Source organism: Manis pentadactyla, chromosome 17, assembly GCF_030020395.1.
Source record: "Manis pentadactyla isolate mManPen7 chromosome 17, mManPen7.hap1, whole genome shotgun sequence".
Classification (NCBI taxonomy): domain Eukaryota; kingdom Metazoa; phylum Chordata; class Mammalia; order Pholidota; family Manidae; genus Manis; species Manis pentadactyla.
Window position 1 is genome coordinate 66,427,981 of NC_080035.1, and position 26,580 is coordinate 66,454,560.

Below are 26,580 nucleotides of genomic sequence, written 5' to 3' on the forward strand. Positions count from 1 at the left end.
AATAATTCAAAAATTCATATGGAAACACCAAAGACCCCGAATAGCCAAAGCAATCCTGAGAAAGAAGAATAAAGTAGGGGGGATCTCACTCTCCAACTTCAAGCTCTACTATAAAGCCATAGTAATCAAGACAATTTGGTACTGGCACAAGAGCAGAGCCACAGACCAATGGAACAGACTAGACAATCCAGACATTAACCCAGACATATATGATCAATTAATATTTGATAAAGGAGCCATGGACATACAATGGCGAAATGACAGTCTCTTCAACAGGTGGTGCTGGCAAAACTGGACAGCTACATGTAGGAGAATGAAACTGGACCATTGTCTAACCCCATATACAAAAGCAAACTCAAAATGGATCAAAGACCTGAATGTAAGCCATGAAACCATTAAACTCTTGGAAGAAAACATAGGCAAAAACCTCTTAGACATAAACATGAGTGACCTCTTCTTGAACATATCTCCCCAGGCAAGGAAAACAACAGCAAAAATGAGTAAGTGGGACTATATTAAGCTGAAAAGCTTCTGTACAGCAAAAGACACCATCAATAGAACAAGAAGGATCCCTACAGTATGGGAGAATATATTTGAAAATGACACATCCGATAAAGGCTTGACGTCCAGAATATATAAGGAGCTCACACGCCTCAACAAACAAAAAACAAATAACCCAATTAAAAAATGGGCAGAGGAACTGAACAGACAGTTCTCCAAAAAAGAAATACAGATGGCAAACAAACACATGAAAAGATGCTCCACATCGCTAATTATCAGAGAAATGCAAATTAAAACTACAATGAGGTATCACCTCACACCAGTAAGGATGGCTGCCATCCAAAAGACAAACAACAACAAATGTTGGCGAGGCTGTGGAGAAAGGGGAACCCTCCTACACTGCTGGTGGGAATGTAAGTTAGTTCAACCATTGTGGAAAGCAGTATGGAGGTACATCAAAATGCTCAAAACAGACTTACCATTTGACCCAGGAATTCCACTCCTAGGAATTTACCCTAAGAACGCAGCAATCAAGTTTGAGAAAGACAGATGCACCCCTATGTTTATTGCAGCACTATTTACAATAGCCAAGATTTGGAAGCAACCTAAATGTCCATCAATAGATGAATGGATAAAGAAGATATGGTACATATACACAATGGAATACTACTCAGCCATAAGAAAAGGGCAAATCCAATCATTTGCAGCAACATGGATGGAGCTGGAGGGTATTATGCTCAGTGAAACAAGCCAAGCGGAGAAAGAGAAATACCAAATGATTTCACTTATCTGTGGAATATAAGAACAAAGGAAAAACTGAAGGAACAAAACAGCAGCAGAATCACAGAACTCAAGAATGGACTAACAGGTACCAAAGGGAAAGGGACTGGGGAGGATGGGTGGGTAGGGAGGGATAAGGGGGGGAGAAGTAGGGGGGTATTAAGATTAACATGCATGGGGGGGTAGGAAAAAAGGGAGGGCTGTACAACACAGAGAAGGCAAGAAGTGATTCTACAACATTTTGCTATGCTGATGGACAGTGACTGTAAAGGGGTTTATAGGGGAGACCTGGTATAGGGGAGAGCCTAGTAAACATAATATTCGTCATGTAAGTGTAGATTAGTGATACCAAAAACAAAGCAAAAAAAAAAAAAAGGGCAGTTCCTGTGTGGTAACCTCCAACGAGTTCTACACAAGGGTATAAAGGGCATATAAAAGTGTAGGCAAAGGGTCTGTTTGTGTTTATACAGAGGATCAAAGCCTAATTGGGCTACCCCGAAAATGAACTAAGATACAATATGAAAAAGAACTTCCAACATCTGCACTCTCTGGAAGACTCATGCCAGAAGATGATCATCAAAAAACCCCAACAAAGATCCACGCACTGCTACAGCTGTAGATGCACTCATCCCACCAGTTCCTGGACTTGCCATGGGAATGAGGAAGGAGATATCTAAGCTGGCCTGTGCATACAGTAAAACAACAAATTTGACTGGATCTATACTGTTGGAACTCAACCAAGAATTTGGAGAAGTGCAAATTGTAGCGCTCCAAACTCTTACAACTACAGACTATTTACTGTTAAAAGAACATATGGCATGTGAACAGTCCCCAGGAATGGGTTGTTTTAATTTGTCTGATTTCTCTCAGACTGTTCAAGTTCAGTTGGACAATATCCACCATATCATAGATAAGTTTTCACAAATGCCTAAGGTGCCTAACTGGTTTTCTTGGTTTCACTGGAGATGGCTGGTAATTACAGATATGCCTTGGTTATGTAACTATACTCCTATTATGTTAATGTGTGTGTGCAATTTAAGTAGTAGCTTAAAACCTATATATGCTGAAGTTACTCTACAAGAAGATATGTCAAAGAAATAATCAATCTTCCCATGTTTTCTTCCGCCTGCTACTTCTATAGCTTTTCTTCTTCCTTCCTAATTACAACCCTTAAATAGAATTCGTGCCTCATATCAAATTTACAGAGTATCATAATTCTTCCAAGTGGTAAAGATACCTCAAGACAAATGCTGGGCATAGAAGCCACAGGGCATAAATATGCAAAGAAGTAAAAAGCTAACCTTTTCAAACAATAAGGCTTCTCTCTCACTTACCAACTTTACATTTCCCTGTATGGCCCCGGAAGATGACTGGTTAGCCAGAGACGGGTAAGATTCCTCAAGGGAGGAACAACCTAAGACAGGCACAGTCGCAAGGGGGCCATCAGGTGAGAAACTGGGGATCAACAGAGGTGAGGCTTAGAACCTCACCCCCCCGTTCTGAGAGAAATCTTCTGCATACGTGGATGTTTTATTGCCCTTGTCTAGCTTGGATTAACACATAGTCTACAGGCACACACCTGATCATCTACATTTGCTCTCTTACAACACTAAACTATGTTTTCTACCTTTATCTTGTATCTACCTACCACTTCAGCATTTTATTAAAAATAATAATAATAAAGAGAGAAATGTGGTATCCACATATAAATCAAGTATAAAAACCAAATGTGTATTCATATTTGAACTGACTGTTTAGAGTTCATAATGCATGAGCAAAACCGAAAGTTTCTGTGATGACTGCCCTTGTACTGTTCACTATGTAACTTATTCACTATGTAAGAATTTGTTCTCCATGTAAGAACTTGTTTGTTATGCCTCAGAAGATTGGAGACTGACGAAAATTAGGCTTAGGGTGGATTAATGATTGTGCATTGAGCATTGACTCCCCTATACAGAATTTTATTGTCGTTAACAACCATTTGATCAATAAATATGAGAGATGCCCTCACAAAAAAAAAAAAAAAAAAAAAAAAAGGACAGACTTCCAATGGTAAAATAAATAAGTAACCGGGATGTAATGTATAGCATAAGGAATATAGTCAAGATATTGTAACAGCTTGGTAGGGTGATAGCTGGAACCTAGAATTATGTATATAAATGTTCTACCACTGTGTTGTACACTTGAAACTAATGTAATGTAATACTGTGCGTCAACTACCCTTCAATAAAAAATTATTTTAAAAAAATAAATAAATAAAATAAAATTATTCTTTATGATACTGTAAAAAAAAAAAATGCTCTCCAAATATTTAACCTGTCAAAATCCTTGGTCCCCTTCTGTCCCCATACACACTTCCTCTGATTAGGAAGCACTCATGTGTGGCAGATCAGCAGTTACTCACGTGGGCTTTGTCCCCTTACGCTGCTCAGTCCGGCACATGACGGCCACTCAGGCCCCCCACGGCTGAGGACAGCGGCCCCCCTGCACCCGCCCTGCGCAGAGCCCTCGCATGTCTCCTGCTCGCACTCGGACTGAGCCACGTGGAAAATGGCCAGACGGCACCCTGTGGGATGCTCCCCATGCAGGACAGAACGAGGCAATAGCAGGCATTACCAGAGTGACTTCTCCACGATTTTGGTCCTGAAAACCTCCTCTTGGTCCAGGTTCACGGTGCAATAGCAATCTCGCATCTTGTTTGGCCCGGGGTAAGAGGGGAGATTTTTGGCTTCCCCTAAAAAGCAAATGTAAATAAACACATTATCAACTTAGCATAGAATTATTTGGTCCCCTTGCTGATCACACACATTTCCAAATACTGGGTTTATTTCACAGCAGTACACCAGCTCGCACCTTAGTGCACTCACGAGCTCTTGGCAGGGCCATAGTTTTCCTGCTCTCCCCAGTCAGCAGCACAGGTAGGAACGTGCCTGCACACACACTGGCCTCTTTAGCAATGATACAAGCAGGGGGCCGCCGGCCTAGGAGCTAAGGGTCATTAGTTTTGTTTTACCCATAAAAGTCCTTTTAATTTTTTAATGATTAAATTATGGTAAGGTATGCATAAATTAGAGCTTATCACCTTAACCGTCTCTGAGTGTGCAGTTCAGTATGTCACACATATTTACATTGCCCTGCAGCCACCTCCAGAGCTTTCTCATCTTGCAAAACTGAAACTCTGCACCTGCTGAATAACAACTCCCTTCCACTCCCCCTGACCCCACCACCTACTTTCTGTCTCTGTGGATCTGACTCCTCTGGGGGCCTCCTGGAAGCAGGGTCACACAGTATCTGTACCGTATCTGGAAATCCACTTGGCGCCTCTCCTCCAGGTTCATCCGCTCTGTAGCGGGTGTGAAAAGTCTCCCTCCTTTTCAAAGCTGAATGACATCCCACTGGATATCTACACCACATTTCGCTTATCCACCCATCTCCTGGGCCCCTTTTTATTTTGAATTTAACTTGCTACTATTAGGTCAAAGTTCAGGAAATAATTAGGAAAAGGACTCTTTTTTATTGATAAGAGTAAACTATGAACTCCAGCTGTTTGAAATATAGAGCAATCAGCCAGCTGGGCAAAAGTCAAGAAGGAATGCCAGCTGTAGGTCGTGAGTCTGCCCTCCTGGAAGCCCCGACTCCGCAAGAAGCCCAAGAAGCACATTTGGCGAAAAGGCAGCCTGGGTGCCTGGCTGGCCCTGCAGAAAATGCCCACGACATCATAGCTCCTCATCTGACCCTGCATCTGCCTAGAGATGATCACCAAGACCACATCTGCTGGCATCCTCTGTCAGAGCCTGGAGCGTGAATGGCGGGTCAGAAGAGCTACATCTGCTGGTGAACAGAGAGAGGTGGCCTTCAGCCCAGGTGGCCCGGGGAAGGAATGCCTCCAACAGGCTCTTGTCACCCAGAGGCTTTCCTTGTCTCTGAGCCATTTCGGGCTAAAGAGCCTGGTCTTGGCAACTGCAGGCCCCAGGCCCAGCACTAGGGAACCCAGGTCTGAGCCCCTAGCCCCCTGCCTGGAACCCTGTCAGTACCACTCAGGGCCAAACTACCTCATTCTGGGTAAAACTGAAAAAACAGAAACTAAGCCCAAACCAGAGTAGAAGTTACTGAGAACTCCATTCTCAGAGCTCAGCACAGAACCCACATCAAAGCCCCCAGGCACACCCCTTCCTTTGTAAAACCCCAATAAAGTAGACATAACTCACTCGGGAAAATCAGCTCCTGGAAACTGCCTGCAGAGGGTAGGGATGGGCTCGATTTGTTCGAAACTTTCCTTTTTTTGTTTCACTAGCATTATTACTAAGACACAGAGTCGAACAGCAAATTAATAGAGGCTGTTCAGTGAGTGGGTAGGTGTTTCCTGTGCCGATAAATCTTACTGCTGATGCACCCAAGTGTTTCCAGGACTCATAACACCAGCTGTAATCTGTGCACGTGGTCATTATTGCACATGGCTGGAACACGGGGTCCCCATCTCTGGGCCTCAGTTTCCCCACCTGTAAAAGCTAGAGCAGCCCCCCAAGACTCCTCTAGCTCTGAGACTCTGCTAATGTAAGTTTCTGGAAATGTTTCTTTTGGGAATCATCAAGGATTATCAGTTGGTAAAAAAAAATAAATACATGCTTTCTCGTAGACACTGTTTCCCTTAAACACCTTAATGCTACAACACTCCCAGAATGTGCCATCTTAACATGAACTGAACACGAGAAAACATGACCAATTTGGTAAAAGGCATGTGGATCTGAGCCAAGCTTCAAATCAGTTAAGTGTCAAAAGGCAGATTTTCTAAAGTCTTCTGGAAGATGGGAAAGGCAGTCTGTGCACACACGTGTGTGTGCAGGCCTGTGGCCCAGTGGCTTGGGGAGGGGGCAGACAGGCTTTCTGGCCTCACCTGGACCTCCACACACACACACACCCGTCAGCCTGCTGGTTCTGATCGTCGGACTGGACACTGTTGCAGCATTCACAGATCCTGAACCTCAAAACCAGCCTGACTGTTGACTTCCCAGCTGACGCTTTGATCATATGAAATAGGGACCATATTTTCCTTTGGAATTTTTTTTTTTTTTTGTAACAAACAAAACATTTATCTGTCAGTTCTCCTTAAAAGAAGAAACAAACCTTTTTTGAAAGTCTTAAGGGAGAGGGGCATTGTTGGAAAATAAAAGACTGGGATTTTGTTCCAGAATGCGGCAATAGTGGCTGACATGTCGCTTCACGGGGGGGCCTGGTAGGGCAGGAGGGAAACATGGACCTGCTCTGAACAACACACTGGGACGTGGAGGTGCCACCCCGCCCATGCTGGTGAGTGCCGTCCGACCACCCCTCACCCGGCCCCAGTCTGTCACAGAAATATCCTGGTTGCTATGATCATGGTTATGCCAGAGAGCCGACTCTAACAGCCACTCAGACCAGGAGAGCGGGAAGCCGGAGCAACACCTAGCTTGCCAACAGGCTTCAGCCCCAGGCAAGTTTGCTATGGATTCAGTGTGACCAAAGAAATGACAGTAGAACACTCTTGGGGTGAAAGCCTTTACCCAACTTTACTTCCACGGTGGCAGGTCAATCACTAAAATCTCATCCACTCACAGCGAGTCTGCATACAGCAAGCCGGTCTCTGCCTCTGGGCCTCTGTCCTCAGCACTGCCACCACTCCAGCCTTGTCTCTGCTCTCCTGCAGCCTTGCAGCCGTGCCACCATGTCGCTTAGAGCCCTGGGTGGGGCTCTTTATATAATAGAGTCAATAGCAACGCATTGCCCACACATGTGTAGTGAGCCAGCCAACCAGGGCCAGGTGAGAATCCTGGCCACAGGAACCTTCATTTTTATCCACAGCACCCTGCCTGGGGCCACTGCCCAGGGCCCTCACACAGCCCTCACCAAACAGGCCCACATTGAAGTATGGCCCCCACGGCTCTGCCTGGCCAGAGGGGTGGATGTCTGCTCTTCAGGGCTTGTTTTGTGCTGACCACACTCAGACAGACGGCTGTTTCTTCCATGGTGATTACTCATCCCCAAGACTAAGACTGCTCCCCTTTGTAATGCATATTTTGGTGCCCTGTGTCTCTCAGGGGAAAAGCTTTTCCTTCTTTCTTATATGTGGAGATGTTCACGCAGGACAGTAGGGCCATCTGGGCTCAGGAAGTGCTGAGTTATTTGTTGAACGATGGATGGATGTGACCACAGGGTAGAGACAAGTGAAATCTGGCTTCACGCTAAGAGCCAAACACGAAATTGTTTCATGACCCCAGTAACCACGCCTCTGATGTTTACGCTGTTTACCAGCCACACCAGTAGATTTGATAGGATAATCAAGTCTGAAACCCAATCACCTAATTTACTAAAAGCAGTAAATGGCAGCACTTTAAAAATGGTAACATATGTGGGGTGGAAACCCTGATTGCTCATCACAGGATCAGGCAATGGGGTCAGGAAGCAGAGGCTCCCAGCAGAAATTCCCGGGCTCCCGGTAGCAATCCCTGCACCGATGCCACTGAACAGCCAGAAAGCCCAACCCCCGGCTGCTGGCCTGCGGCTCATGATCCTTGGGGGTTCTAGGGGCCACCACCAGGTTCAGTCCCAGTAAAGGAATCCCTGCCCATCTGGAAGGCACACTGCCTTTGTGGGGACTTGGGAACAGTGTGCTCTGTACCCCGAGAGGAGCTATCGAAGGTCTCTCACCATGCCCCATGCCCCGCCGAGGGGGGGACCGTGTTTGCTACCCTCAGCACCCATGCAGGGACCTGCAACCTCTCAACCACCCAGGGAAAGGAAGGAGCGGTGGGCAGGCAGAGGGAAGGGTGGGGCCGAGGGCTCACAGCCCTGGTGGCCCCCACCTTGCATGCTTCCCGGTGTCCCCACGGCTTTGGAACTCTGCCTTCCTACTTGGGTACGGTGACTTCGGCTCACTACAGGTCAGCCTTGGTGAAGGGCGTGCAAAGGGTACGAGAGTCCGAGCGCTGCTCCCAGAAAAGCAACACCTGCCTGCCCTGTGGCCCCTGAGCACAGACAGAACACCTGGGACCTGTAGCTGCCAGCCCTCCCCACCTGTCAGCAGGCCTCTCTGATTTACACTAAATGGGTCTACAAATTCTGGCTGCCAATAAAGCTCACTGTAGCAACATAAAACTCTGTTTCCCCACAAAGATCAGTTTCATAATTAAACTACACTATTTCCTTGAGTTTTTGACTGCCCTTGTCTATTTTAGCACTGGATGTTAAACAGAGCAAAACTCCGCAAAACCAAATGAGACTGGATTTCCAATCACATTCTGAGCCATCGGTCTTCTGCTTATTCGGAAGTCAGGACGCTCCGTACAGGCAGCCTGCACCCAGCGGGCGCCATACACCGTCCAAGCCACGCGGCGTCTGCTCCCAGGGCCAGGGCACAGAGTCCCCAGCCACATAATTTCAGATTTCCTCCAATTTTTCCAAAAAGCACAGGCAACATGTTACAATATAAAAGACGCGTATAAAATCAGGCTTTGTGTGGAAACCGAAAGTTTAAAATACGGTAAAAGGAGGGGAAGTTACATCTACGCGGCCCCAAACTTGTGAGTCAGGGACGACTTAACCCTGAGCCCCCCGAGCAGCCGAGGAGCAGGTGGAAGGATGGGGCACACCCGGCCCCAGGGGGAGCCAGCCCACAGCCACTGCACGCTGTGCTCACAGGGACGGTAAACACGCGTGTTTCCCCATAACTGTACCCAAGAAGCAGAAACACGCCTCCCGCGGCTTCCCCTGGTTCCATCTGTCAACAGAAGCCAGAGCAGGGCCTGGATGGACACCGTGGAGGCCTCAGCAGGGCTGGCGCTGCCTCCTTCTGCCCCTCCACTGCCGCCAGGTCAGAGCTCCGCACGCCGGGCAGGGACGCAAGCACAAGCTACTGAATTACATAAATGGCAGCGAGCACTAGTCAAACCACCACTTCCTGGACTTACATTAAGAATACAGCCCCAGGAGATCATCTCAATTAAGAACTCCTCTTTCAGGGCCACACTGAGTGACCCCCCCCACCAAGGGTGGGCCCTGTGGTATTCTTCTCTTTTGCTATTACCAGGGGTGCGGCCATAAAGAACCCCACACAGAGTCCATTTCTGTGTGACAAACAATCGATTCCTACAATTAGGATTTGGGCACAAAGGGCATTTTGTAATTTTCATAGAGTTTGTCGTACTGTTGAACAGCTCTGCCTGGTAGCGATCGTCACGCCCACACTGAGTTTTAAGTATGATTTTCCCATTTCCTGGCTGACAGTGAGTCATCAAAACTGGCTCTTTACCAATCTGACAGGTGGAGAGTGGCATGTGTGCTCTAGGTTTTCTATGAAGGATTAACATTTACTGTCATTTATGTTCCTTTCACTGTTCCACACTTAATGATTAAAATTACTAAGTTATTATCCGTCATCACAAGCAGTGGGGAAGCTACTGAAGGAGCTGGTTCCGTTCCATTTATTCGGGGTTGAGACCACTCGCAGGCCGGTCGAGCTTTCCTGCTCCCTCTTCTCCATCCTCCATGAGACAAAGTCCCCACGAACCAGCCTGATGGTGACTAGACACTCGTCACCCCGCTGGACTCCTTGAGGACAGAGTTTGGGGAGGTGAAATCATCTCCATGCCAGATCCTGGTATTTCCAGCTGTGTCTGCATCCACCATGTCTGACCAGCTCCAGTACCCAAGGAGCATGGGCGAGGGGCCAGGACCCCAGCAGCCCAGACACTACAGGGGTGCCCACACTCCAACCAGAGCTCTCCTGGGGGTGCTGAGGACCAGTTAAGGGCTGGCCATCACTGCCACAGTTCAGGTTTCCAGATTCTAAGAGCAGAAACCTCTCCACAGTTTGCAGTACGTGTTAATGTGGGGTCCAGGAAGGAAGGGAGGGCGGAAATAGCAAATTCTGGGGGAGCCCCTACTAGCCCTGCTACCCTGAGCCCCCTGCCAGTGTGAGCTGGGAAGAGAACCTTCTTCAGACCCAGGATCACGTGTGGGGAACAACCAGTGCACTCTCGCCCTGCTCTCTCCCACACCGCCTGTGCTGGTGCTATTTTTGCCTTTCTTTTTTCGACATTCTCTGAAAGAGTCCTGGGTTGGACTTGAGAAAGAAAATGTCTTAGATGTTAACAAATGATTAGAAAACCTGTTTTCTTCCTTACAAAATCAGAACCTACCATTAATACATCCCACACAAAACACAAAGCTCTGGAAAGAACTTCAAACAACGTCGTCCCTGTGTGCCCTCCCATCGGGCCTGCCAGGGACACGCCAGGCCCTGACAAACCAAAGTCGTCTTCCATATGTTATTCTGGGCTATGGAGAGGCCAAGAGGCCTTCTACCAAAGCTTGTGTTTTCCACGTGTGAGTCACCATCTTAGCAGCTGGGTGGGCGCACAAGTCATCATTGGAGCAGAGGGCAGTTTAGCAGGGCCTGTTCCTGACTCTTCCTGAGCATCTCCTCAAGAGGAAAGTCAGTTCGGATGCGGCCAGCACAAGGCTGCACGGCAGATAAATGTGACAGCTGTGGGGACACGTGGGTGGGCGTGTCCCCACCTGGGGCTGCTCTGTTGTCACCTTGGTTTCACTGCCAGGAGCAAGCATCCAGCCCACAAACAATGTTGAGCAGAGCCAGGGGCCAGGCAGGGGTCCCCGTGGCCAGGGCCACACTGGACATATGGTCGCAGGAGCACCAGGCCCTCAGGCCCTGTGGATTCCCACACATGCAGGGCAGAAACCAACTGCCCGTGAAGACTGCAGGCTTGGAGGGGCACGGGCCGGCGTGCAGTGTGGGGGGCCCTCTGTGGGGACAAGGGAGACGCAGGAAGGGCAGGGCGGGTGGAGGCCGGCATAGACACGGAGGCATGAGCCACATGGGGGGTTCCAGAATGCAGGCCTGCCTGTGATCAAGGCCAGCAAGGAGAGAGGCAGCCGGGAAGCCCAGGATGAGGGAGGCAGGGCCTCTGGGAGGACTGAGAGAAGGAAGGAGTAAAGCCTTTAAAATGGTCTCTAAGAGTCTGTGCATGTTCTTTGGGAGCGATTCGTGTGCAGAGAGAAGAGATGTTCGCATGGCGCCTCCAGCCACAGGAAGGCAGAAGAGTGACTGCCGGCTCCGCTGGCCAGCATGTGCCTTGGCCTCGGCCCCGCCCTCCTCGGGGCCTGGATGAGGCTGCGTTCAAACCGGGGCTCCGCCGCAGAGCCCCAGCCCCGACCAGCAGACTGGAGTCAGGGTTCTCCCTGCTGAGCTCAAGACATGTTTAAACCGCCCAAATTCCTTTTTAACATTACTTTTGGTCTAACTGAGCAAAAAACACTGCCAAGTTTACACACCGGCTGCACTGGAAGAACTGTGCACAGTCAGGAATTGAGAGCATATTGACCCGGAAAACAGGCTGCTCTCACAGGTGCTGGAACACGGATGGAACCAGAAAGTGAGTAAAGCGACTTGCAGAGACTCCACTCTGACTCTAGGGTCCTATCTCCCCATTCAGACGCCCTTCTGCAGGGGGCTACGGCCAGCCTGGTCACTCACCCTCCCGCCGCCCCTGTCCCCCTGCATCTGCCAGGAATTCCTGCTTCCAGCAAGCACACGAGTGCAGGCTGCCGGCCCCACAGACCTCGCCAGCAGCAGTACCACGCCCGGCCCTCCCCCAAGGGCCACTTCACAGACGGGGACTGAGGCAGAGCCACCACGATGTGGAGGCAGAAGGGGAACTGGGATGCAGGGGGCTGGCAGGCTCCCCCGACGTCGGGGGTGCACCTTGGTTTCTAGGACAGACCTTTGCTTGCCACCGTGCAGACACCGCCCGCAGCAGGCCCAGCCCAAGTGGGGCCTGCGTGCACAGAGCATCACTCCCACCTGGAGGAGGACTGCAATCGCAGAGGCTACCTGTGGAAATGGCCGTGCCCTCCCTGGTCAGGGGTCCCTGAAGAAGAGCCCTCCTGGAACCTGGGCAGGAAGCGGGGCAGGGGTCCCGGCAGCCCGGAGGCACCCACAAGAATGGAATGAAGGGGCGGTCCCGGGCCCAGTGTTGGCACAGGGGGTGGCATTCTGCAGGCTCTCTCACTGCTGGTCGGAGCTGAGCCCTAACCTGCACGCCTGAAGGGGTGCTAAGTCCCCATTCCCAGGGGCTCCAGCTGAGTCCACATGGGCCACCCACCATCCGATGCCTCTCCCACCATGCCCAGCAGGTGGCTCACGGGTGAGCTGGGGGACGGGGCTTGTGTACAGCAGCCCAGGCTCAGAGCCCAGGACCTCTGAAGCTGTCTCTGAAGCACTTTGCCCTGAATTTGCTGAGCAGCCCTGCTTCGGGAGGGGTGCCCAGGGTGTTAGGAACTCTGGGGACAGAGGCCCTAAGGCCCCTCAGCCAGGGGCAGAGCAGCCCCTGCCTTCTCATGGGGATAGGGACCCCTCCCCACCAGCCTCCTGCCTCCCGAAAAAAACCACCATAACATCAAAGGACCACACTGACAAGACGCCAATTCACCTTCCACATTTTCAGCGACCTGCATCCCACAATGTGGCACCTAAGCTTGTCACCAGAGCTGTGCACTCAGGGAAAATGAAGGGACCGCCAGGCTCCAGACCACCCTTCTGCCCCTCCTTGTGCCTGGCTATGACTTCCATTGGGACCATTTCTTCTCAATCTTTTAAAGATACTTTTTAAAGGCTGTGAATAAATCAATTATCTAGATATGCTATAGGAAAAAATCTATGAAACAAATATTTATGAATGATCAATGTTTTTTATAACAGTATTCACTCTGGCAAATAAAAATACAATTAAATGGCAGTTCAACATGGGTAACTCCAGCAGGTAGAGCACCTCAGCCGGGGAGGTCAGAGCCCCTGTCTGCAGAGCGGATGGAAGCCTGGGGACCCAGGCAGGAAAGGGCAAGTACTCCCCGGCGGGAGGAGAGAGGGAGTGGGCATGGGATGGGCACGGGATGGGTACGAAAGGGGGCCGGGTCAGAGGGGATCTTCATGGACTCTCAGGGACCGTGGGGGTGTCTGGAGTCAGAGTTCTAGGGGCGTGTGTATATTTATGACTAATATGTAATAACTGTATATGCACACACAATATGTCTCCACGTGGAAAACAAGATCAAAGAAAAATAATGGAACAGAGGGACCAAAACACTAACAGTGGGAGAATAAGTCATTATTTTTCTCATTCTTGAAAACCTCGAAATAGCTTTTCCAAAATTTCTATAGAGTATGCATTATGTTTATAATTACATAGAAATGCTTATAAATTTAATAGCATCTTAGATTTAAATAAAAATTTTTGGTCTAATCTCTTGCCAATAAATCCTTCCTTTTTCTACTGAACACGGACAGAGTCAATTTATTATCATGTGTAGTAATAAAGACAATTCTTGGTAATTAAATTTAAGTGTAAAATTAAACATAACTCAGAGTTTTGTGAATACATGCCCACTGTATTTACCTTAAATGACAAATTCACTTACAAACCCCACTGAGGCTGGGTGCTTTCTACCCCAGAGTTCGAGTCCCTGGCAAACACAGATGCTCCATCTCTGTCTGCTGAGTTAACCATTTTAATTATTTTATTAACTAACTGCTTTCTGTTAACTCCTGAACCAGCAAGGTCCAAACTGTGACCCATGCTACCTGATCATCCATCCATTCCATGCATACAACAGACACATAAGCCATAGTCATGGCGATAGGCATGGTCTCTTTTAAAAAGCTCTATGTTTAACATTCAGTTTTATAAGGGAACTTTTTTTTCTTTTGTACTTGCAATCCTTTTTAATTACAAAAGAAATATTCACTGGAACCATAAGTATGCACAGAGACAGGACCGTCTTTCCCCGTTAACGAACCCAGCCCCTGAGCTCTGACCCACACTGACCGCTCGGCTCCTACACCTCCAGGCCCTGCACCCTTTCAGTCCAAAATGTAATAAAGATGTCCGTAACTGCACAGAGACCTGGTGACTACCTGCCGATTCATCTCTGCCCTTTCTAGGGCGACTCAACGTTCCACAGTTGGGCGGCCCCAAGTGGGTGCATCACACAACTGCTGCCAGACTCAATCTGCCAGTGCCGAGTTGGAGCACTGTTGCCAACTGGTAGCCCACAGGGGTTTCTCATCTCTGCAGCGGGGACAGGGCCCATGGGGAGGGGGACACATGGCCGACACCACAACAGTGTCACTGCAGAGCCCCACGGGTCCCACAGCAGACCTGGGGCCCTGTACCTCCTGGCCTCCGTCGGAGGTCCGTCCTGTGGGCGCTCCCCTCCCAGGGGCAGGTCGTGCATGGGTCACAGCTGTCTTCTTCAAGTGGGCCACTTGCCATGTAGTGTCTAAGGCCATAGGGAAATTTCAAATTCTTATATAGTAAAATCTGTCTTTTCCTCTTCAGCTTTTTAGCTCACTGATAACTTAGAAAGTTCTCCCATGTTCCAGAGGTTATTCACTATTGTCTCCAAAATGTTCCTGATATTTGTTTTATTTTTTCATAAGGTAACCTTTAACCCATATGAATTTGTTTTATATGATTTGAGTTAGAATGTAATTTTTGTCAAGGCAGCCAATTGAGCCAACTCCATTTATTAAACATACCTTCCTTCCCCAGGAACCTAAAATACCATCTTTATCATAAATCAGGCTCTGCTCGATCTGCTTCTGCATTTTCTATGATATTTTTTGTTTGCTAGGAACCTAAGAATATCCTGCTTAACAGTGTAAAAGTTGGTTATATATACTAAATGATGATGCAAATGCAGTAAACACTATCACTTTGATAGTCTCCAAGCTATTATCATATTCCCAACACTTACACATGAGGCAGGCACCTCGCCCGTTTACCTTTCGAATAATCTCTTCTGGTTTAAAGTCTAGCTGCAGCTAATAAACCAACAATGAAAACTCCACATTTATTCTTTAATTTATGGCAATTTAAACTATTCACTCCCTTATAGAACAGGACCGATGGATTAAGGCATTATAGATGGCCGACTTGGGCTTCCCCACCCCCAGCGCTCCGAGGCTTGGCTCCTGGATCTGCGGCCCAGCACCTGCCCTGGCACTATGAGGCTCAGCTCACAGATTTGCCACCTGGCGCTCGCAGGTGCACAGCCCACCCCTTACCCAGCACTGCTATTTCAGCTCTGGAGTCGGAGCCTCTCACTGGTCTAGACCATCTGCATGTTACTCAGCTAAGGACCAATTCACTATTTTCCATTAGTTAAAATAAACCGAATCCAAAGAAACCCCCAATTTTAATCTCTACCATCATCTAAGAAATGAAAAGTGTTTTGACCCCGAGAACTGTGGGCCCCACTGCCAGGCACTGAGGAAGGAGGCGGGCCACTAAAGTCAGTGTCAGGGACCCAGGGGCAGAGGTCAGGCCACGCAGGGTGACAAATGCTGCAAGGTCAGAGGGCAAGGCTGGGAATCAGGGAAGGTGAAGGCATGGGGGCAGAGGTCATGTCCCAAATGTTTGCCAGTGGCCTGAATTAGAACCTGGGAAACAGCTAACCACTTGTGTGTGTTAAGAAGTCAAGTGGCCACCTGGAACCTGAAATTCAGAAAAGGCAGAAAGCCCACAATCAGTGGCGGCCCAGCTCACGTGCCCCGTGTGCCCCATTGCTGTGATGGGCAGATGTGACTCCATGTCCTGCCTTCTTGTGCCATGACTCTGGGCCAATTCCTCCCACTGAGGCCTGGGACCCCCCAAAAGGATTGAGGCTACCCTGGTCCTGGACATCCACCTTGACCTGGGAAAGGGAACCTGCTCCAGGGACTCCTGGGGGAGGTTCCTGGGGCAGCAGCCATCCCCAGTGGGCTCCACTTCTGCATCCTGGGACCCCCACCCACTCCCCAGTCCTCCCTGGAAGCTCAAAGCTGCTCGGACCCAAGGGTGAGCAGGGCCCTGCAAGGGCTGAACAACCACAGCACAACCCGAGGGTGTCCCCCACCACTGCTGCCCTGCAGGGGGGTGATAACCACGCTCACACCAGCATAGTGAAACAGCCCTCCCAACAGCCGTGGTCCTTAAGCTCAGGTATGTGCCTGTCACCAAGCTTCAGCTTCCCCATCAGCAAAAGGGATGGCACTCCTGTGGAACACAGCCACGGCTCCTGGCAACTCACGGGGAGCACCACCCACCACCGCCCTGAGCCTTCCAGTCCCACCCAACCCCACCACATGACACAGGAGTTTGCACAGATACCGCCATTGGGGCCAGGCACTGGCACCACCCTCCACCCCCGGGAGCTGGAGCGAGTGGGACCACAGCAGAGTCACAGAACTGTGCACCCAGAGTGGCCCTGGGGGCTGCGCCCTGACGTCCCCCAATCCCAGCACCGACTTGAGCTATTCTGAACCACCACAAAATGTTCCCACAGTAAATAGGTCTCCCATAAAAATCTGACTCTGTTAACCCTGTGCTCTGTCAGTGGGAATGTACATTGGTGCAGCCACCATGGAAAGCAGTATGGAGGGTCCTCAGAGAACTAAAAACAGAAATACCATACGATCTATGAATTCCTTTTTTGGGAATTTACCGAAAGAAAACAAAATCACTGATTCAAATAGGCATCTGCACCCCTGTGCTCACTGCGGCATTGACAGTAGCCCAGATGTGGAAGCAGCCTGAGTGTCTATTGATGGATGAATGGATAAAGAAGCTGTGGTGCATATACACAGTGGAATATTACTCGGCCATGAAAAGGAAAGAGATCCCGCCATTTGCAGCAACAAGAGGGACCCAGAGGGCATCGTGCCAAGTGAAATACGCCAGGCAGAGAAAGACAAATATCAAGAAGACTTTGCTTCTATGTGAAATGTACAAAAACAAAATAAATGAACAAACAAACCAGAAACAGATTCCTAAACACAGAGAAAGGCTTAGGGGAGGGGCTGGGGACAGGCATGGACGAAGGGGAAACAGAGGCATAAACTTCCAATCATGAAGCAGTTTATCGCGGGGATAGAAAGTGCCATAGGGAAGGCGGTGAACAATGCCGTAACAACGGTATGGTGACGGGGTCACCACACCCGCCCTGGTGAGCACCTGGATTACACAATTGTCAGATCACTGCATCATGCCCCTGAAACTATTATGTCAACTATACTTCACTAAAATAAAGAAAATATTTACAAAACCTGGTTCCACTAAATTACCACAGTGAATATCCAATTTTTACAGAGAAGTTTTCCAGAACAACACACACGCAGCCAGCATGGACACCAAGTTCAGTCTGCAGAAAGGAAAGGATGCCTGGGCAGCCAGGGGTGGCTCCAGGAAGTGCAGACCCAGTGCCCACCTTAGACTGCTCACTGCCTTCAACAGGGTCAAAACCCCATGAGTCCCCACAATTCTTCTGAGAAGCTGTCAATCCTCAGGCAATGCAGAGCTGGCCTGACGGCTCTTAGAACCACCTGGTCAGTCAGGCAGGCCACCCTTCAGTCCCAACTGGCACTGCGGCGGGTCCCCAGAAGCACGTTAGGTGAACAGCAGGTGCTCTGAGCACCAGGTCCTGTGGCTGGTGGCTGCCGGTCTCCACCCAGCCAACATGCAATGCAGGGAATGCAGCTGTTTTCTCCCATAGCACATGTCACACCTACACTTCAATGCCAGGCCTCTGACTACACTTGTCCTCTCTGCTCTGAGGTCCTGAACACCCCATAGGGCAGGACAGTCCCTCAGTCCTTGGAAAGTTGGCAGCAGCCTCCTCCTGGCTCCAGCATCCTAAGCAGAGACACCCTGAGCACTGGGTTGAGGGTGATTTTTGATGGGGGGCATCTCCACCTTCAGGACAGTTTTGAACTCATGTGGCACATCTGTGTGCAGAGCACCCTTGCAGCAGGAGCTACGTGAATGTGCTCGCATCCTGGTCACCCCCAGACAATAGTGACAGGCCAATCTTGCCCATAGAAAGGCACACAATGTGGAATTACAACTTTTCATATTCTAAATTTTCTTTTCAGTATACCCCAAATCTTTAATGAAAATGTTTAATTTTGCAGACACACACATACACACACAGCACCCAGAAGACTCAAAGCAAAGAGCTGCTGGCCATCCTCAGAGGTTGAGAGTACAGAACACCTGGACCTGAGACCCTCACAGCAGAGGAGGAGAGAAGGAGAAAGACCACCAGGAGCCCCACCGCACCCCTCACTGCCTGCCTGCCCTCCTCTCATCCCTGGTGGAGGGATCCCCCAGGAGGCTCTGGAAGTGTGCGAGCCTCCAGCCCAGAGCTGTGGGGCCAGGTCCTCGACAGCTGGGCCGGGCTCCCATGTTCCAAAGCTCTCCAGGGGACTGCAGTGCGCAGCCAGCTCAAGGGAAAGCGCCTGGCTCTCCCCGGCAGGCTTCTCGTGGGGGTTGGGGGCCCACGGCACGCCTGCCCGTGGATACCGCAGCACACATTCCGACCGCAATGCGAGCACGACGGCACTCCCGGGGCTGGTCCAGTCCCAGGCCCTGGCTGCGGAAGCAGTGCACAGGAGCAGAAATCAAACCAGGATATGACCAACCTAAAATGTCTTCTACTTACACTATTGGAGCGGATAGAGATTTCCCTCTACCCTTTAATTCCAAAGGCCCGGCTGTGTTGGGGTTTAGTGGAAGAAACAAATGGGAAAGCAGAGAGGCCCCTGTGTGTGCTCCATGGGCATGTGCTCCGTGGTTGCGAGGCAGTCCGAGCGCTCCTGTAAACTCCGGGCCACAGGCCCACCTGCCCTCAGATGGATGCACGGGGCCATCCATGCGGGAAGACAGGTGTGTGGTCAAACCAGTGTGGTGGCAGAGGACACAGGTGAGAGAGGCAGAACCCTGTCTGTCCTGACGGGTGCTCCCACAGTGCCCAGGAGGCCACCAAGGCCAAAGGGGTAGCCTTTCCTGACCTGGGAGGTGAAAGAGGTCCTGGTCCCACCCAAAGGAACCACCTGAACCCCAGGACTCAAAGCTGCTCCCTTTCCTGCTCTGCTGTTCAGGGCGAGCTTAGCGAGCAAGTCAGCACCCTGCTGGGAAGGCTCACAGGGTACCAGGGCCAGAGGACGCCCAGTGGGCTCCTCCCTCAACACCCGACACCCTAAAGTAACAGACACCCTGACCCTGCAGTCACCCTGACCCTTGCCCCTGCATCACCTGACCCTGCAGACACCCCGACCCCGCAGTCATGGCTTGGGGTCCCCAGGCACACCCCCTCACACCCTCCCAGAATTCAGCCATGGCATCCTGGCGGGTCACTGGGAGATGGCACACTCTTAAGTCCCAGGAACCAGGGAAACGGACAGGGATGGCGAATCTACCTTCACGGCACAGGCCCGGCTAAGCTCACGTGGAACAAACAGGTGCTTTGCCAAACTTCTAAAGGAGAAAGACACGCTCATGAGAAACAAGACTGGCAGCCTTTGTTTCCCAAATTTCAAGATTGTGAAACGGTCTACATTGGAGATTGTCAGCTTGCCGACCTCCACATCCGCTATCAAGCGTTTACGATGCGCCAAGCAGGCACCCTGCAGGGTCAGGGCCACTGAGCCAGTGCGGGCGCCCCACCCTCAGCGTGAGGGCAGCACTGCCACTGCTACTTTAGGATCTGAACCACAAGGTTATCTGCAGAGCTGAAAACGGACTTCCTCTTGTCACAAGCTGACTTCTATTCTGTACTTCCTGGGGTTTCCTTTATTAGCCATGAGTCCAAAACTATTTTGGAAAGACTCTGGGCCATCTGGGCCTTGCACATGGAGGGAGTGCGGAGGACGGGAACAGGGGAATTGATTAGCAGGGCCCAAAGAAGGGGGTGTCTGCTAGCTCTGGCCCAGTGTGAGGTCCAGCTACAAAACCTAGCCACTCACTAAATAGTGCAAAATGGGCCAGGACCCTCATTCTACCTTTAAAAAATAATACCTTATTCTCAGCTGGTCTTTAATTGTGCAGGCCAAAATGAGTGGAACATTATTATATATTTAATTTTACTTATAAAGCCAATTTGTTTTTCTTCATTCTTCACTAGTCTTTGTCCACTCTTAAATGTAAACAGAAATTGGTGTAAGCCTGCTGGGAGGTGGACACGTTTCCTGCAGAAACTTTTGGTGTCTGTTCCCCAGCAGCCCTATTTCCATGTGCAGGAAGAAGGCAGACTCTCTAAATCCTCAGTGGAAGCATCCAGAACTCCTCTTTCATCCCAAGGAGGGGAAAAGGGAGCTAGAGCCATGCGACCATCCCAGCAGGCTGCACCCATGTGCAGAAAGCCCTTGGCACATGGCCCAGCACCATGCCGCAGAGTACAGAGCAACTGGCCACCAAGAAATGCCCCCGGCCCCAGAGGGCTTCCCTGCCGGTGGACGATCTGCAGCTCAGACGTCACCCATACTTACCCCTGGCCCTGGGGACAGACGCAGCAGCTTCTGTAACAACAACCCCCAGTGACAAGGCACCCTGCCCCAGGATCCAGGCTGTGGCCAGGCGAGTCTGTCCCCATCCAGCTGGCACACAGAAGCGAGGCCTGGGTCAGGGCCTGGGCTTGGGGGCCCTCGTGCTCTAAGGGCAGGTGCAGAAGAGAACCTCCTAGTTTCCAAGACGCTAACTGAGTCATTAATACCCACTTCCTGTTCTCGGAGCCTACTGCCGTGGAGATGACACCACAGAATGATCCAGAAAAAAGTTACAGAATTCAAACAACACCCTAAATAACTTCATTGTCACCTAAGCCCGCAGAATCTAGTGGGGCCACGGTGGCCACTGCTGTTCCAGTTTCTTCCACAGCACATGCAACCGTGTGTAAGTGCCGTATACCAAGCCTAGAAGCTGGGCACATCCTACTTCCTGCTTCTGCTGCACCCCAAGGGAAAGTGCCACCTAGCCAGTTCCTACAGACACCTCTGCCCCACAAAACTGCCTGGAAACCTGCAGTTATGATTCCTGGTTAGTGTTTTGATTCATCGTGACCCATATACATGAAGAAGCGGCTGGCACGCTCCTGAAGAAGCACAGGCTTGGAAGCAGGGACGCCCAGGGCCCATGGAGGGCAGCCTGAACCACGAGCAGAACGAAGCCTTGGGGGCGCAGAACACAGCAGATCAGTGCTCAGGAGCTGCATCCTCCCCACCAGCCTGGCCTTCGCAGGAACTGCTCCCTCTGTCCTGGTCACGAAAGCAGCCATGACTCCCCGCAGCCATGTGAGGCCTCACTCCTGGGTGAGGTGTGGGGACAGGAAAGGACAGCGATGGTGACAGGCAGGTGAGGTGCATGCGAGCTGCACAGTATAGACTTCATGCCACTCAGCCCTCTGTGCCTACTAGTTGCCACCACCCTCACTTCAGACACCAAAACTGAGGTGCAGAGAGGCTCAGAGACTTGCCGGAGGTCACAGGGTTGGTAAGGTGCAAACCGGAGTCACTAGCACCTGGCCACACTGCCCGGCAGCTCCTGTCCACACCCAGACTGCACGTCTCCAGGGTCTTCCCATCAGCTGTGCCCCTGCCCCCACTGTGACAGCCAGCCCCTCAAGGCCACCTTCCTGAAGAGAAGCAGAGCGGCTAGTCAGACCCGCCCGTGGTTCTCAGCCCCAGACCTCCCTCTCCCCACTCCCAGATCGGTGTGGCCAGCCTTGGGCAGGAGCCTGGGCACTACCCCCTAGCCCCCTCCACCACCCAGTGGTGACAAACAAAAATGTCCCCTGGGGGGCAAAACTGTCCTGGTTTAAAACCCGGCACTAAAGGGAGTTCTGTATCTGGACACACTCATGCCCAGGTGACTGCAGCTGCCAGGGTGGCCCCACGGAGCCAGACGTGAGGATGGAGCCCACCCTTCTGCCAGCCCAGGGAGCTCTCAAGGGAGGAGCTGGGTTCACTAGCCCTGCACGACTGACCAGAAGGGACTCGCCCCCTGGCTTCCCACTCCCACAGGCTCCTCGACTTCCTGGAGCTACTGCTGAGTCCCAGGCAGACATGGGTCGCCCACAGCGGCCCGGAGGCCGAGGCTCCTGGGAAAGACTGGGATGCAGAAACCTCAAGAGGAAGAAGAGACGAGGACAGATACCCACGTGTCTGTGCCTGTGGTGGTCCTGAGCCAGGCCTGCACTCACGTGAGCCTACCCTTCCGGCGCAATGCACACAGCAGGTGTACCGAAGGTGGTCCATGGCCCTGAATGCACAGCGGTGTCCTGCCACCTGCTGACAAGGTCCCAGGCCAGCACCCCCACTTCTGCCTCCCAGGAGAAGCCACATGTCAAGGGACCAGGAGGCCTCTACTGTGAGACAGGCCAGTGTCCTCTGCCCCTGGCAGGGAGGACGCTGGAGCTGCCCACCAAGGGCACCCTTCCTCGGAGCTTTTAGAGTGCGGGGACGCTGCACTTAGAATAAGTGAAACCTTAGAAGAGATAAATAAAACATTGAGTTACTGTTTATTTTTAATGATAAAAGTAAGTGCCGCCCTTATTCAATGGGGCCACTTTATAAATTAAATATTAACTCTGTATACGTGGTTTCTGTGATTTCCGAGGATTCCCCAGGTTTGGAAAACACATTGTACGCACGCAGTGAATGCACGCACATGTGCACACACCTGGGTACCTGTTCCTGGGAGAGCAGGAGCAGTGTGTTAGACTGGCTCAGTCGTCCTTAGTAGAGGCCAGCTCGAGTCACAAGACTTGCAAACTCCCCAGCCATTTTATCTGTGAATGCTTGACCTTGATGGGCTTTGTTTTTATCTCTCAGTCTAAAATCTTGGAGGGCAAAGGCCTGTATGTCTTTTGCATCCTATGGTATCCCCAGGTTCAGGCTCCATAAACCCACACGAGCCACTTGCTGAAGGAGCACACGACAGAACCCCTTGGGCTCGCCTCAGCCAACGGTCATCCTGCGACTCAGAATCACCACCTAAGCCACCATGAGTACTTTTCAGCAGGAGAAACGCTCTGAAAGCTAACTTTTCCCCAATTTGTATTCATAACTAACACAGTCACACTAAGAGCTCATGCTGCTGCCTGCGGTGAGCCCCAGGAAGCCCTCTGCTGCCTGACCACTCAGTGCTGCCCTCCTGGCACCCAAATCCTTCCCAGATTAGATGCACCCCCAAATTTCCCAAAGAATTATGAAATGTTTTATTTGGAAAACAATGCCTTCACTGAGGCCCCGCTGACACTAAAACTGGGTCAAGCTTCCGGAGCAGTGGTGGTGACCCGTACCCTGCATGATGAGTCAGCGACCCGCTGCCCAGCTCTCTGCAGAAAGTGAGCAGACACTCCGACTTTAAAACACCAAAGTTCTCACATCACAAAACCAGCAGGTTCCAGCACTGGCACACCAACTGGGCAGGGAGGGGGCATCTGGGGGGACAGCCCTGCTCCGTGTTCCAAAAGGGGATGGGAGACACAGAGCTAAGCTGTCACCAATTACAGTGAATAATGATGACCGGGTGTGAAGAAAGACACTGCCTGCTTCCTGCCCCTGCCAGCCGCTGCCTCCAGCTCCCGGGACTGGGCCAGGGAGGCACAGGGAAGACAGAAAGCCCTCCGGAGAGAATGCCGCAGTGTGCTCCATGAAACAAGATACACCGGAGATGAAGACACTGAGCAAAAACATAATGACAAGAGGTTTTTTTCCCCACGTGATCCCTTATTTCCTTATTTCCAGTCAGGACATGCACAAACACATTCCTGGGTCCAAATGCTGAGAAACCCTTTCTCCAAATACTTGACTCGGAGTTGAGTGGAGCAGGAAATGATGGACAGAGAAAGGAATGCACAGATTCCAGATGGATGGAGCTGGCTGAAGGCTCAGGAGGCCCTCGAGGGCTCTGACTGACTCCCCGCCCTGATTTCTAAGGGACCTCACCCCGTAACTGCAACGGACGTCAAGCCATTTGTAGCCCACCAGCTCAGAGGGAATCGTATCCCACAGGCAAGGCCCCTCACTTGCAAGGAGGCATCTGCATCCACCAGGCAGCCAGCTGGGGGCTCTAAGAAGCCGGTCAGTAAATTCCCAGGATTCACACTGGACACAAGAGCTTGTAGGTGGACACCCTGAGGCTGTTCCAGGCAACAAGTGGATGGAACTGCCCACCAAAACCTACAGAATTGTCCCAGGATCGCCTCCCTTGCTGGCAGCAGACCCCATCCATGGGGCGCAGGCTGTCGTGAGGCCACTTCCAACTGACCACTGCTAATGTACCAATGCTTGCCAGGGTTTCCATTCCATGTTTCCCTAGGATAACATCCCTGCCTCTCAGATTCCAGAATGTTCTCCCAAGCAGGGTCCTCGGGGCTGGTCAAAGACTGGAAATGGCCACCTGAGCACCGCCAGGGAGAGAGCAGGCCAGAAACAAACAGGGAAAAAATTGTAAGAAAAACCCCAAGTTGTAGGCCTAAAATACTGAAAGGTTTCCCTATACAAACACAGAGTATTAAAAAAAATAATAATCGCAGAAAAAGCTTCAAGTCATAGAAAGTAGAAAGGCAGATGTTCCAGGGCAAGGATCCTGGCCAGGGCTGGGGGCCTGGTGGCCCAAACACACACCCGCAGACCCCTGAGGATGAGGCCCATGAGGCCACAGGCAGCGCGTCTGCAGCCTCCACCCTGTCGGGCCAAATCAAAGAGATTAAGACATGCTTGAGAAGCAGGGCCTCACGGGGCATGGAGGCCAGTTCCTCAGCTAATGGGAAAGAGTCAGCTCGGGCCACTTACACCTCGAGACCACACAGCTCCATGGACCTCTACACGAGACGCACCCAGGGCCTACGTGCTTGTGCCCCGTGTGCACACACGCAGAGCCGTGACTCTACAACAGGAGGCCTCATAAAGATGAACTGAACCCTCTGCCCATTGGGGAGGTCCAGCTTCCACAAGCCCTGACCCACCATCTCACACAGACAGAGTGCTTTCCTGTGAACAACACGTAGGCAGAGCTTACTGCCCCTGAAACTGACCCTTTGCAGATAAAATACCCAATTGTTCGACCTTAAGTCAAACACCGTTCATGGTGGTCCACCTCGGGACAGGCCAGCAGGGACTCCTGAGAAGGCTGAGCTTGCCAGCTGGAGCTGGAGCTATCCGGAATTCCCCAGCCCAGCCTTCATCCCAGAGGCTCTGGGAGAGCCAGCCCCATCTCAGCATCCTTCCCCAGACCTCTAAACAAGAAGCCAGTTTGGCCAGGTCCCCTGGGGTCTGCACACTGATGGATTTTCCAGAACCAGTTCATTTTCCTGGTCTCTGCTAATAGCTCTATAGCCGTCTCACCCCAGCTGTGGAAAGCCCCAATTTAGCTGGGCCAAAATAAGCAGATGCCCAGAAGCTCAGGAGCCTGGGGGTGAACCACCCTCTGGAAAGCACCCCACTTGCCTGCACAGGGCCCTCTGCCGCCTGCTCTGCCCCTGGGGCTTTCCCTGCAGAAGGCAAGTTGGGTCCTGGAGGTGAGTGTGGGCCGCTCCTGCCACGGGGAGGGAATGGTCAGGCAGAAGCCAGAGGATGGGAGTCAAGAAGAACAGGGCCACCTCCCCAGGCTGCCTGCGAGCTGTCCACACAAACAGCCTCCATATTCTCAGGTGGCCCCAGACACTCGGCGGGGAGTGAGCAGCAGTCTCTGAGCCACCAGCTACCCACCCTGGCCTCTCAGGGACCATGTGAAGGCATCGTTCTGCTGAATAAGTCTCACAACATTCATCTGAAGGTTTACAGGGAGGAGGAGGCCTCGGTGGGAGGCCAGCTACCTCCGTCTAGGAAGTGACTTGGTGATCTACCCATGAAGTCCTCTATAACCACAAAAGCATGGGCTTTGCTTGTACAGGTTCACCTGAGGACAACCTGGGCAGTCGTGAACTCTTGCTGAGTGACTTTGGGAAAGTGGCCTAGCTTCTCTGAGCCTTAGAGGAGGGGCCAGTTAAAACAGCTGTTGTGCGCACTGCACAGAATTGTCACAAGATCCCGACTTGACAAGGACAGCTGACTGCTGCTTCGCTCAGTGAGTCCATGGCTCCCTGAGCAGCGACTCGGCTGTCGGGAGGATGGACAGACGACCCAAAGACTAACCAACCAGCTGGTCTAGGACCTAAAAGGAGTGGATTTAGAACCAGAGAAACCACAAGAGCTAAAAAGGAAAATGAAACCTTTTTTCTTAGGGAAAAAACAGCACAAAACAAAGCCACAGAGATCTCCAGGCCCATGTGGGTCCTTGACCATTGGATGTGCTTGAGCAAGGGGGCTGCCAGGCATCACCTGGCACCTCTTACAGCAGCTGGGGTCGGCCTGACTCTGCACTAGACAACCGGTCCGCACAGAGTGCCCCTAGCTGAACCCAAGTGGAACTCCAGGAAAAGCCACACTGA

At 51.2% G+C, this 26,580-nt stretch overlaps 1 protein-coding gene across 4 annotated transcripts in view; it reads right to left on the bottom strand.

The window, feature by feature from the left end:
* The window catches only part of RASA3 (RAS p21 protein activator 3), a 106,242-nt gene that overhangs the window by 66,936 nt on the left and 12,726 nt on the right, over positions 1–26,580 (bottom strand). Inside the window, exons 1-2 of one of the 4 annotated variants that reach the window (XM_057494487.1) lie at positions 5,490–5,582; positions 3,898–4,015 (exon numbers count right to left, since the gene is read on the bottom strand). In XM_057494487.1, coding sequence (XP_057350470.1) covers positions 3,898–4,015; positions 5,490–5,578 — 207 coding nt within the window. In that variant the 5' untranslated portion in view covers positions 5,579–5,582. Of the gene's footprint in view, positions 1–3,897; positions 4,016–5,489; positions 5,583–26,580 lie in introns of those variants that run through there. The other 3 variants (XM_036904824.2, XM_036904823.2, XM_057494489.1) reach the window with 3 other exon arrangements.